Here is a 13554-nt window from a genome sequence, read left to right on the forward strand (position 1 = left end):
GTGTGCCCCTCAGATAAGCCCTTCGCCTCTGCGCGGAGTGCCCATGTGCCCTTCAGATAAGCCCAACAAAAAAGTAAACAACTTGAATAAGGTTTGAAAAAGAACAGTGAGAAAAATGAGGCTGGGCACAGGTGCATCGTTTGAGTCTAGGAGTTCAAGACCAGCCCAGGCAATATAGTGAGACCCCGCCTATACTAAAAATAAAAAACTAGCCGGGCCTGGTGGTGTGTGCCTGTAGTCCCAGCTACTCGGGAGGCTGAGGTGGGAGGATCACTTGAGCCTCAGAGGTCAAGGCTGCAGTGAGCTGAGATCATGCCACTGCACTCCAGCCTGGGCAACAGAGCCAGACCCTGTCTCAAAAAAAGAAAAAAGAAAAAAAAAAAATGATTGAGAAAGTTAAGTAACGTCCTGAGGCTGAAGGGGACCCGGCCACCTCACCTTGGGGAGAAGGACAGCATGAGGCCGGCCTGCCCCACACTGGGCGGCCCCTTTCCCTGGCCTGAAGCCCCAGCACCTCCGGCATGTGCGGGTTTAGCCACGGTGGACTCTGTGGCTCTTGGTGACTCACCACACCAGGCTCCTGGGTGCAGGACACAGCAGTGAAGATAGGACGTGTTTCCTGTCTCTTGAGGCTTCCAGTTTAGCCTCTTCAAAGATCGACTGGGGCATAGAGGGCGCCCTACAGAAGCCCCAAAGACCACAGCTTCTTAGGTATTTTTCTATCCTTTTGAAAAGGCGACCAGGCGTGGTGGCTTACACCTGTCATCCCAGCACTTTGGGAAGCTGAGGTGAGAGGATTACTTGAGCCCAGGAGTCTGAGACCAGCCTAGGTTGATAATGAGACTCCAGACTATGAAAAATAAAACATCAGCTGGGTATGGCGGAGTGTGCCTGTGGCCACAGCTACTTAGGGTGCTGAAGTGGGAGGATCATTTGAGCCCAGGAGGTTGAGGCTACAGTGAGCTGAGATTGCACCACTGCACTCCAGCCTGGGCAACAGAGCAAGATCCTGTCTCAAAAATAGGTAAGTGAAAATAAAAAAGATAAAGCGGGAATTCAGCGTAACCGCAGAGGCTGTTGAGCTTGTTAGAAGATGCTCTGAGTGCTTGGGGACCCCGCTGTGCCGACAAGGTGGCCCATTCCAGGCCTGGGGCACAGCACTGCCCTTGGCAGAGCGGCCTGAACCACTGCCAGATGTTTGTTTAGTGTTAAAAGTATCATATAGACAACTTCTTAGTGTCGAATAATGTTAGTGGTTTTATAGATATTTTAATATTTTTGCAAATATCACTGCTACATTCCGTCTTTGGAAACAAGCTCCGCGTCACACTGAAGTGCTCGATAATGGCATTGAGGGTGTCCTCAGAAGGCGGCTCCACCTTGTCCACACAGGGCGGGCACACGGGGCTCAGCTCCACCTTGTCCACACAGGGCGGGCACGCGGGGCTCAGCTACACCCTGTCCACACAGGGAGGGCACACGGGGCTCAGCTCCACCCTATCCACACAGGGAGGGCACGCGGGGCTCAGCTCCACCCTGTCCACACAGGGAGGGCACGCGGGGCTCAGCTCCACCCTGTCCACACAGGGCGGGCACACAGGGGGCTCAACTCCACCCTGTCCACACAGGGAGGGCACGCAGGGAGCTCAGGGGCCTGACTTGAGGGAGGGGCTGACGTCCACCTCAGGCCCCGACTTCCAGATGCCCCATTCAGGGCTGGCAGCTTGTGGGCGCGTCGGTGAAGGCTCTTAGGCATGTCGGAAATCGCAGTCAGAATAAAGCTGATCTTGGCAGATGCTCAACCCAGCTTTACAAAATGCCTTAAGTTCCCCACAAACATAAATGAGTCATAGTGCTTATGACAAGTGGAACTGGTTATAAATCTGTGGATTTGGTGTCTCCTCTTATCCCCAGGTGGACGCTCAGCCGGGGCCCAGGCGAGGTGTCGGCTGTCCCCACTGACCCCCAGTCCCCAGTACATGCCCGAAGGATGGATGGGGTGGCCCAGAGCTTTCCTGAATGCCGGGGGCTCCTGCTTCAGGATTTTATAAAGGAGGCTCTTCTCAGCTTTGCCCTCCCCTTTCTCACAGCGGGAAGCCTCTGCGGGCCTTCTTTTCCTCTTACCTGAAGTCATTGCCGGATGTGAGGAAAAAGTCGCTTTCCTTGCCTGAAAAGCCAAACAAAGAAGAAAATTCAGAAGTCGTGGTTTGGAGAGAATTTGACAAGCAAGTATTCATTTTGAACTGAAGCCCCCTGGGGACAGCGCGGGTAGACCGGAGGCTGCGTGCTTGCTGGGCGGGCTCACTCAGAAACCCACCCCAGCCGCGGAGGGCCGCTCAGGAGTCGGAGTCCGTGGGGAGGAGCCAGGCCAGGGAGAGGTGCTGTGGAGGGAAAGGTTGGGCATTCCCTGACTCTGCCACGTCCCGTCGTAGGTCCAAGCTGTACACGGCGGACCTGGAATCAGGGCTACACTTCCTCCTGCGGGTGGAGCTGGCAGCCCACAAGTCCCTGGCTGGAGCAGAGCTGAAGACACTCAAGGACTTTGTGACTGTCTTGGCTAAGGTTTGGGACGGTTCTGGTCTGGGCTGCGTGTGGGAATTTGGCCCTGCACTGAGTGGGCCCTGGGGGCCGTCGGACCCTGCGGGGGCTCCACTGTCTCCACTGAGGTGCTCTCCACCTTGCTTTGTCCGCTCAGGCCTGCGCCCCAACTCATTCCACCCGTTTCCCGAGTGCCTCCTGCGTCCCATGCTGTTCCCAGCACTGGGGCTGGGGCGGTGGATGTGGAGAGGGGCGGGGCCATGAGCCAAGCACCTGTTGGAAAAGCCCAGCTCTGGCTTCCTGGAGAGGTGACAGAGGAGGGAACGGAGGCACGCACCTCAGCTGGCTCTCAGGGGAGTGGCGCACAGGGGCTCGAGGGGAGAGGGAAAGGCAGGGGCCGTGCAGATCTAGGTGGGGTGTGCACCTGCTCTGCCAGCCAGGTTCAGGGAGGGGTCCTGGGGGTTTCACACTCAGCACCATCACAAGCACAGATGTGGTGTCTGAAACCACTGAGGGGGTTGCCAGGAGCGGGCAGAGATGCAGCCCAACAGAGCTCAGGCCTGGCTGTGCCCAGGGTCAGGCTGAAGAGGACCAGCCAAGGAGGTGGCCAGGTGTAACTCCGTGAGCTCAGTTACTTCTTACTGTCTAAATGACCAGGAGGCTTAGGCTTAAACTATTTCTCTTGCGAAAAATAAGATGCTAGTGATAGAATAATTTATAGTCAGCACTTTGGATAGAGTTTACTTACAATGTGATTTGTGAAAAGTACAGGAAACCTTGAAGGGACAGAGGCACCTCAGATGGATGCACGAACCCCGCCTCGGCAGGTTTTTACCCCACGGTGCCATCCAGAGTTCAGAAATCTCTAGCTGGCCTCATTTCCTTTAAGAAAGTGTCCTGCTAATCTGTCCATCATATTAGCGGAGGACAGTGTGGCTCTTAGTGGTGATGGCTGCCGGCCAGCTAATTCGCTGGAGTTGCACAGCTGTCGCGAGGCAGACCTGCTGTCCTCTCCCTGCTTCTCTGTCTTCCCCCTTAGTCTAGTTAGGCCTGGAGCTTTTACACTTGTGCTCTAGGTAACTCCTTAGGCCAGGGTATAAATAAGTTATTCTTTTTTTTTTTTTCTTTTTTTTTTTTTGAGACAGAGTCTTGCTCAGTCGCCCAGGCTAGAGTGCGGCGGCGCGATCTCGGCTCACTGCAAGCTCCACCTCTCGGGTTCACGCCGTTCTCCTGCCTCAGCCTCCCAAGTAGCTGGGACTACAGGCGCCCGCCACCACGCCCAGCTAATTTTTTTGTATTTTTAGTAGAGACGGGGTTTCACCATTTTAGCCAGGATGGTCTCGATCTCCTGACCTCGTGATCCGCCCATCTCAGCCTCCCAAAGTGCTGAGATTACAGGCTGAGCCACTGCACCCGGCCGTAAGTTATTCTTAATATTTTTCTGAAGTTTAGTTGGATGTCCAAAATAAATTTGATACTGGTAAATTAATCGTACTTTTTCACCTACGTGGGAGAGTAATATATTGGACTGAGCTAAAGATGCCGGCGTTTCTGGTCTGGCATCGCCACCATGAGCTTCAGCTCGGGTTGGAGGAGCTCTTTCGGTGGCCAGCGTTTCTGGTCTGGCATTGCCACTCGTGAGATTTCAACTCGGGTTTTCGGAGCTCTTTCGGCAGCCTGCGTTTTGCACGGTTTGTGGTGCAGCAGCTGATCAGAGTTCCTCCTAAAAAGACAGAGCCCTGGGATCTTCTCAGCCAGATGCCTCCCTAAGCTGTGTTGATGTCAGCCAGCCTCACGGCCCACACGAGGCCACAGGCAGTTAGCCCCGGCTGCCGGCACCTGTGCACTGCTGCACGCCCTTCATACAGTTGGCGATGACGGAGGGGAAGCCCAGCGGGCAGGCAGGTGGGGTCAGCACAGCTCCTCGTGAGGAAGGCAGAATAAATCAGCAAGCCCCTGCCAGTTCCATGATGAGTCACACACCGTGACCTTGCCTGTCATCTGGAGGGAGTGAGGCCGTGGGCACAGGTGGGTGAGCTGCAGGCATGGGCTGGAGAAAGGCACGGCCATGGGCGCAGGCTGTCCTGGGGAGAGGCGCTGGCTGGACGCCTGCCCCACAGCCCCTCAGGTTTCCTGCCTCCCATCAGAGAAACGCGAGTTCTGAGAGGCCCCGTCCTAGGTTCAGCCCCTCCGCAGATGGAGTTACTCGTCCTCAGAGGTGCTGCGCCCGGCGGTGGGGGCGGGCCTGGGTTGGGTCTCTAGCTCTCCAGTGGCTCCTTCCTCGTGCAGCTGTTCCCTGGACGACCGCCAGTCAGGAAGCTGTTGGAGACGCTGCAGGAGTGGCTGGCCAGCCTTCCGCTGGACAGGATCCCCTACAACGCCGTGCTCGACCTGGTCAACAACAAGATGCGGGTGAGCCCCAGAACCCTTGCCAGCCATGCTGCGCCCTCCTTCCCTCGCCCTTAGCTGGTGCGTCTCCCTGCTCAGGGCCCAGGCTCCACTGTGAGGAAGGGGAGCGGCGACTTACTGTCTCCATGACAGCGTCATGGCTACGGCCTCGTGTCTGCCTTGGCAGCGTCATGCTGGGGCTTCAGTTTGAGGACGGCTCACCAAAAGTGCACTGTGACCACCTGTCCTTTGGACAAAATGGGGTTTTCTCAAGCAGTGTAGTACTTGGGCTTTTTAAGTTTGTAGTAAGCCAATCTAACGAAAAATGATGTATTCAGTAAGTGTGGGCAGTCCTGCCAGAGCTTTCCCCAGCAAGTGCCAGAAGGTGCCAGTCTTCACTCAGGGGACCAGCACCCCGATAGGTCCTGGCACTCCCTCTTGCTGTTCCCTCCTTAGTCCAGATCAGCAGCTTCTCTGTGGCCCCCAGAGCATTTAGTCGCGGGCAGTAAACCCACCGTGTGCTTGTCCGACGCCCCCGTGGCCAGCGTGGTCAGTGGCACACAGTAGGTCTTTTGGGAATCCTGTAAGGTGCACTTACCGTGCTGTGACTTTGCCAGCTTTGTCATTCGCTGGCTGCAGCTGAGAAGCAGACAGTGCTGGGCTTCTTGCCTGAGTCTGTCTTCCACCTTGGCTCCACTCTGAGCTCGGGGTCGTGGGTGCACCCTCTCACGTGCCTGTGACGTATGACATCTCCCTCGAGCGCGCGTCCTGGGCTCAGGAGTCCTTAGGGAGGGAAAGGTTGATGAGACAGAAAACCAAACCGAACGGAATCTGCCCAGGGCTCACAGCCCTCCCAGGCCAGCAGTCGCCCGCTCCGACGGCCACCCCATTGCTTCTCCAAAGTGAATACACCTTGTTTCTTCTGGCTGAGAATTATTTGATGGTTGAGCTTTTTTATGTTGTTAGTTGCCTTTTCTCTTAATACTGTCCTTACAACTAATTCTAATTTAAAAGAAAAGGTGAATACTTTTTAATGCTTAACATTACTGGTTTATCAGTGTACAGAAGAACTCTCCCTTCTCTTCAGAGTGGCTTGAGAGCTCCTTTAGTAAAGGAGACCATTTCCTCATTTATTTTATTGAATTTGAATTTATGTACGGTAGGAGGCACAGATCTTGTGTGTACAGTTGATACAGCTTCAGTGAACCACACCCCCATTAACCACCCCACCAGTCAAGAAGGTATCTGTCGACTGTTTTTAATTTCAACAATTATCTTTTATTCTTTGGGTTTTTTTTTTCCCCAGATTTCTGGAATATTCCTTACTAATCACATAAAGTGGGTTGGATGTCAAGGAAGCCGAGCTGAGTTGAGGGGTTACCCGTGTTCTCTCTGGAAACTGTTCCACACTTTGACTGTTGAAGCCTCAACCCACCCAGACGCCCTGGTTGGCACAGGTAAGCTGTCCCTGTACAGGCCGGAGGGACCGATGGACTGCCTAACACGTTAACTCAGCCGGTGTGTGCGAAGGTGCGTACTGCTGTATGTGAGGCAGCGTGTCTCCAGGGCACCAAGGCAGGGGAACCGCACTTCAGACTCCGCCCACAGGCAGCTTACCCAGGGCTGTGGCTGCGGGGGCACGAGTTCCCCTTGTCAGAACTCACAAGGGGCCGGGCGCGGTGGCTCAAGCCTGTAATCCCAGCACTTTGGGAGGCCAAGATGGGCGGATCACGAGGTCAGGAGATCGAGACCATCCTGGCTAACACGGTGAAACCCCGTCTCTACTAAAAATACAAAAACTAGCCGGGCGAGGTGGCGGGCGCCTGTAGTCTCAGCTACTCGGGAGGCTGAGGCAGGAGAATGGCGTAAACCCAGGAGGCGGAGCTTGCAGTGAGCTGAGATCTGGCCACTGCACTCCAGTCCGGGCGACAGAGCGAGACTCCGCCTCAAAAAAAAAAAAAAGAACTCACAAGGATGTGCGTGGCTAACCTGCAGGAAATAAACCATGGAGAAGAAAGGGAATGCTGGCTGGGAATTTTCCTGCAGTGTAAACTCCCTGTTTTTTGCTTTAAAAAGACAGAATAAGTGAAATCTATTTGGAGAGGTGTTTTCATTATCAGCTGTTACATAACAAATCACCCCGAAATTTAGCAGCCAGAGCTTCCCATGGTGATGAGCTCACCGTTTCTGAGGGTCGGGCATGGCCTCGTCTGGGTCCTCTTCTTCAGGATTGGTCAGGCTGCAGTCGGAGTGTCAGCGGGGTCTGGGGGGTCGCCCGAGACCCACCTAGGGAGAGTGGATTCCCAGCACCCTCACGGGGCAGAGAGCAGGGCACACCTCCTTGCACGTGGCTTGCCTAAGGCCCTGAGCTCCATGCTGGCTGTTGACTGCAGACCACACCTAGGGCCTCTCCGTGGGGCAGCTCACATCATAGCAGCAAGCCTCATCAGTGAGTCAGTGAGAGGGCACCCATCCAAGGATGACACTCCGTCACCTCTGTCAGATGCTGCTCATTAGTCAGTCACCAGGCCCAGGCCACTCGCAAGGGGTGGACGTTACAGGAGGGGTGAGTATAGGTGGCGTGATCTCTGGGGACCGTCACGGAGGCTGCCCACTGCAAGGGGTTAAAACCTATAAAACTTTGAAGTTGGATTTAATAATTTTCAATTACTGGGAAATAGGTAAAATGAAATTTTCTGTCCTTTACAGAACACTAAAGTGTGTATTGGATTTTTTATTCCCTCTGAATTTTGATGTGTGTGTGCCTCTCAGTTGAAGCAGTGATTCAGGTTCATTAATGTTTATTTTAAAGCCAAAGGGGAGTCTTGACTCACACAGTTCAATACTCTTTCCAGTAAAATTCTCAAATTCTTTTACAGTTATTTTTTTACCACATAACAAACTAACCTAAAATGCTGGGGCTTAAAGCAGCCACCACTGTGTGTGCTTATCATGCTGTGGGTCAGCAATTTAGACTGGGCTCGGCCAGGCGGTTCTTCTGTGAGTTGCTGCTTGGGCTCACCTGCGTGTCTGCCTTCATCTGGTGGCAGCTGGTCAGTCCAGGGGACCTTGGAATGCCTCGTACTCCTGAATGTGGTTTCCCCCCCAAGTAGCACCAGGTTCAGGCAGGACCCCCTGAGAGGCCTCAGTGTGGAGTCACATAGTATCACTTCTGCCATATCCTGTTGATCCAGCCTAAATTCATAGTGGGATAAATAGATTCCACCTGTTAATGGGAGAAGCAGCAAAGTCACATTGCGAGAGAGTGTCCTGGGATGGGGGCACTATAGTGGCCATCTGAAAATCTACTGTTTTGGCCCTCCTCAAGGTGACATTGGATTACTGCTTCTCGAGGGTCTGGTTGGGGGAGAGGGTGGGTTTTAACCTCAAATCCTTTTCATAATGATACAGAAAAAATGAGTAGTATGTTTTGGGGAGAAACGTTGGGAGCTGTCCAAACAGAAATGGAAATCAGAGCATCCACACTGCCTGATCTAACGCCCAGCCAGACCATGTAAACCTGATTCTGGGCCATGTACAAGGTTCACACCTGTAATCCCAGCACTGGAGGTTGCAGTGAGCCGAGATCGAGATCATGCCACTGCACTCCAGCCTGGGCAAAAGCAAGACTGTCTCAAAAAAAAATTAAATAAAATAACTGTTTCTGAAACACGAGGCTGAGTTAGGAAACCTCACGTTTACACATGGGAAGTTCTGGTGAGGAGATGAGCTGACATGCCATCCCCCTTTCCATCTGCCCTGATCACACGGGCACACGCAGGCCTGAGCCGACACGCCGTCCCCCTTTCCGTCTGCTCTCATCACGCGGGCACGTGGGCATGAGGAACGGCTCCTTGAAGGCAGTGTGGGTACAGTGTTGGCTGAGGGAAGAAGTGGAATGACCAGGGTATTTGATTGTAAACTATGCTAGCACCGGGCCTAGTGTAGTGGAATTGTAAGAGCAGTGTGATGGCAAAGCATACTGCTGACAAGACCCTCAGCGCTCCTTCCTCCCATCAGCATATTGGAAGCAGCCTCCAGGAGTAGCCTCCTGCCAAGAGAATTGGGTCAGTGGCGACCACAGGATTAAGTCTTGGAAGGTTTTTCTTCTCTTTACTGTATGTTTAAGCCCCATCTAGTAAAATGCCTGCGAAGGCCTCTAATCCCCCCACAGGTAGAGGTTTATGGTTCTTGTCCACTTTAAAGATTAGGGTGGCCCCATGCTTGCGGTGATGTGGGGAAGAGGGAGGGGGATTACGTGGAGATGCAAGGCAGATGTCCGTGGAGCCCTCCCGGCAGGAGAGCAGGGCAGACGGGCCAGGTCACAGGGCCGGCCTGAGACACCGCCCAGCTGCCTGTGGACGCACTCACGGCCGAGGAGGAGGTGGTCTGCTCTACTCTCACCTTCTCTGGGTGAAATAAACTAGAAGTGTCGGGATTAAGGATGGACCAGGACGCTGAGATCGGGGCCTGCACGCAGCTGTGCTTTGCAGGGAGCCACAACAAGCGTCAGGCCTTTGCGTGTGCAGGAAGCTCCCCCAGGGCCTGCTGTCGATGAAGACGGATTCATTCGCGAAAGCGTGTCTTTCTTTAATGCTGACATGTAATCTGTTTTAATCTCATGGGTCTCCTGTCTGTGCGTTCAAGCTCCCGTGTCGGTCGTCTGAGCGGGGACTGCCGAGCCCTGCCCCGTGCTGCCCCCTTGGTTTTCTTAGGGGTTCCCCTTGGGTGCAGTGCTGGCCACTTCCTGCCGCCTGCGGGCAGGGCTTTGCTTTCCTGAGACGCGCGTTCATTCACAGCATCTGCGCAGGCACCCCGGCCTGTCCACGGCTGTTTTTACGTTTGGTGGCACAGACTCTGGCTTGTGGGTACACCCGTCCCTGTGCCTGCCCACCCGCTCCACATCCTCACGCCCGTGGCTGGCAGCAGCCTAGAGTCACTTCCTAAGGCCGTGTCCCCACTTGGGCTGGTGTCCTGCAGGGCTTTCAAACACGACAGCCGCAGATTTAGAATGAGCAGCGTCATTGCCTTGGCACCAGCCTCTGGGAGTTACTTGTAGGGCAAGAGAGACTGCACCCAGCTGGCAAATCCCGGGGAAGAACCATGGCTTGGCACTGCGGGCGTTCTGGCACAGACGGCCGGAAGCCTGGTGGGAGGTGCGAGGTGCTCCTGGAAAGGCTCCTTGGGGCCCTGGCGCCCGAGTCTGTGGCTCATCCTGGCACGTCCACCCTCTGGGCTGTCCATGGTCGTCGTGTCTCCAGACACTGCGGCACCCATGGGCATGTTGGACATCTTGGCAGGTGCTGAGTCCTGGTCTGTGCCCACAGCCTGAGGCCCGGGGAGACATGAGGTGGCTTCCCGACACGTCAGGAGCAGTTTCCCCCAAGGCTCTCTGGACAGGCGTGGGGTCAGGGGATCCCCACGCACCTGCCATTGTCAGCACCTGCCATTGTCAGCCATGTTTCTTCCCCTGCAGGCTTTGAAGACGACCCCCAGGCTGTACTGCAGACGATGAGGAGGTACATTCACACCTTCTTTGGGTGTAAGGAATGCGGTGAGCACTTTGAGGAAATGGCTAAAGAATCCATGGACTCGGTGAAAACCCCAGACCAAGCCATCCTCTGGCTTTGGAAGAAGCATAATGTGGTGAACGGCCGCCTGGCAGGTGAGAAGCCCCTGGGCGTAGGGGGCTCAGCACGGGCGGAGGGAGGCCCTGGTCCTGGGACAGCACGGATGGCACGGCTGCGGTGGGGCTTGTCCCTGAGCTTTGCGGCCTCGTGCCACCCACTGTGCTGATGGGATCAGGACTTGGGTGGCTGGGAGCTGCCAGAGCCGCAGCCTTTCCCAGGCTGCTTCTGTCCCTGGCTTTCTAGCTGGTTCTCTCACTCGGGGGGCTCTTGGACCCTCGTGGAAATGGGTGTGGCTCTTTCTGCCCCCGTCAGTGCCCACTGGTGCCCGTTAGACTCTGAGGATGTTTTTGACTCTGGAAAGCTTGGAACGTGATTAATTTTTGATGAGGAATTTTAGTAGTATGAGAATTTGTTGTCCAAACGTAAACCAAACCTCTCAAAGTGGTTTTGTTAAAAAAAAAAATAATTAAATAGAGCACATGTATTTTCTCAGAGTCAAGTACTTCAAACTGTTCCTAAATCAGTGGCAGATTAAAATTAGGCTTAAAAATAATTCCACTGAGAAATAAATCTTAATAGAGATGAATAGAAAATGCCACTAAACTATTGGTTTTTATTTAATCCACTGTATTAGAAAAACATATTACAGCTGAAGCACTAAAGAAATTGGTTTTTCTTTGGCCTGAGCCTGACTGCCGGGGCCGGGGTCATGTGGCGAAGGCACCGCGTGTCTGTGGGATTTGTTCCCTCGATCAGCGCAGCTCCTCCGCCTCTCCACTCTGGCAGCCTCTGCATCGCCGCCGCCCACAGAGCTCCGTGTGCTTTCCCCGAGCCATCGGCACTGAGGCAGTAGGACCAGGACCCTCACCAGGCCTGCCTGGACCTGGAGCCCCTGCTGTTACCTGTGGCCCCAGCCTGCATGTGCCCCCACCACTCTAGTCATGAGGCTGCAGCAGAAAGGGGCCTTACAGCCCAGTGTGACTGTCCTTCCCGAGATTCCCACCCCACCCAGTCCCACCTCCAGCCTGTGCTTCGAGACCCAAGCTCCCGGGAGGCCCCTCGGAGATCTGCCCAGGGTCTTCTGCCCAGGACTTGCGCCTTACTTGACAATGCTTTGAGGCTCTGGCAGCTTCTGACCAAGCGCCGCTGGTCTGTGCTTGTCCCCTCTGGCTTCGTGTCCAACACCTGGCACCGGTTAGCAGGATAGGCAGTCAGTGACTGGCCCGAGTAGGGCATCTCTTGATTTCAGGCACGTGTGAATTCCCCCAGACAAATGTGGTTGCGTTTACATTCACTTCTGGAAGCTCTCTGAGGGTGGCCGGGCGTCAGCAAGTCAGCTCGCAGGGGCTCCGACAGTTGGGAGGCGCCGTCTGCCACGGCTTCTGCATGACGGATGCCTGTTGGGCCCGGGAGTGAGCAGGTGTCACTTTGGAAACGAGTTTTGGAGATCTTGAAGGGATTTGTAGTCTGGAAAGGGCCACTGTATCTGAAGTGCAGTGGAAATTCATTGCTGCCCCTCTGCCCTTTCCCGAAGGTGCACCTGAGGCCCACTGTCCATAGAGCCCAGGTGGTCGAGGCACTGTGGGTAGTGGTCCTCAGATGCACCCTCAGGAAAGGGCAGAGGGGCAGCAGTGAGGGGAGGGGCACACAGGCAGCACTGTGTGGACAAAGGCCTCGAGGTGAGAGCTGCATGCTCCGTTTTGGAAGCAGAGTGCTGGGTGGTTTGGGACAGGTGCGGTCCGGGAAGTGGCGGAGGCTGAGCGTGTAGCGTCCCCTTACTTGCAGGCATGGGAACCGGCAGAGGGGAACACGTGCGCAGGGGCCTGCAGAAGCAGGATGTTACCTGGGCTGCACTGCAAGGGAAGGGTGATGGGAAGGGCAGGGAGGGAGGCCTGGCAGGACCCTGGGCCGGGGCAGCGGAGGCCCGTGGTGGGTGGGAGTGGGAGTCCGGTTGCCTCACGCTGCACGTGGCTCCACAAAGCCCCCTTACCTCGGGCTCTCCTGCTTCCTTTCCTTCCTAGGCCATCTGAGTGAGGATCCCAGGTTTCCAAAGCTTCAGTGGCCCACTCCGGACCTCTGCCCAGCCTGCCATGAGGAAATTAAGGGCCTGGCCAGCTGGGATGAAGGCCACGTGCTCACATTCCTGAAGCAGCACTACAACCGCGACAACCTCTTAGACACGTATTCTGCAGACCAGGCGGATTCCGGTGAAGGAGGAACCCTGGCCAGGGGTGAGGAAGAGGAGAAAAGACTCACCCCCCCAGAGATGCCCCATGGAGACCGAGACGCCCAGAGCGTCCGTCCACCCAGTGCCCTGGGCCCCAGGCCTGCCCTTCCAGACAGCTTGCACCACAGCTTGGACGTGAAGCTCCAGAATCTGGATGGGCCCGGGGCCCACAAGGAGGTGGGGGGCGCTGCACCCTTCCTCGGGGTTGACTTCTCCAGCCTGGACATGAGTCTCTGTGTCGTGCTGTACGTGGCCTCGTCGCTGTTCCTCATGGTGATGTACTTCTTCTTCCGGGTGAGGTCCAGGCGGTGGAAGGTCAAGCACCACCACCCGGCCGTGTGAGTGCCCGGGCGCTGCCAGCCATGGCGGAAGCTCCCTCGGAGGCAGCCCTGCCCTGTGCCACCTGCAGCTTTAACAATTATGATCAGGGATTTTATAAACATGTGGGCCTGCTTTCATGTCGGATGGCACCTTTTGGCTTCCAAGTCCTGGTTTTACAAACGCTCTTCTAACAAGGGAAGAACACGGGGTCATTTTGTGGGGATGTTTGCATTCCTGGAATTCTCAAGTCTGTTCATGCTCCTTTTGCAGGTCCTACAGCAAAAAGACTTCGGTATTTTTACTCTTTTAGATCTAAAAAAGATGGTGGGGAGTCCAGGCCAAATAGTGTTCCCCACACACTTTCATCTCGTTTCCTCGACTCTGCCTCATCCTGCAAGGCCTTCTTTTTGTATTTGGAGACGAACCTCGCCCGTACCCCCCACGGCTCCC

At 55.2% G+C, this 13554-nt stretch overlaps 1 protein-coding gene across 1 annotated transcript in view; it reads left to right on the forward strand.

The window, feature by feature from the left end:
* Positions 1–13538, forward strand: part of QSOX2 (quiescin Q6 sulfhydryl oxidase 2) — a 19695-nt gene extending 6157 nt beyond the window's left edge. Inside the window, exons 6-11 of the mRNA XM_011957301.1 lie at positions 2091–2225; positions 2433–2562; positions 4828–4950; positions 6233–6383; positions 10403–10591; positions 12578–13538. Coding sequence (XP_011812691.1) covers positions 2091–2225; positions 2433–2562; positions 4828–4950; positions 6233–6383; positions 10403–10591; positions 12578–13125 — 1276 coding nt within the window. The 3' untranslated portion in view covers positions 13126–13538. The remainder of the gene's footprint in view (positions 1–2090; positions 2226–2432; positions 2563–4827; positions 4951–6232; positions 6384–10402; positions 10592–12577) is intronic.
* The last annotated feature ends 16 nt before the right edge of the window (positions 13539–13554 follow it).

This window comes from Colobus angolensis, unplaced genomic scaffold, assembly GCF_000951035.1.
Source record: "Colobus angolensis palliatus isolate OR3802 unplaced genomic scaffold, Cang.pa_1.0 Scaffold44, whole genome shotgun sequence".
In the NCBI taxonomy this organism is placed as follows: Eukaryota; Metazoa; Chordata; class Mammalia; order Primates; family Cercopithecidae; genus Colobus; species Colobus angolensis.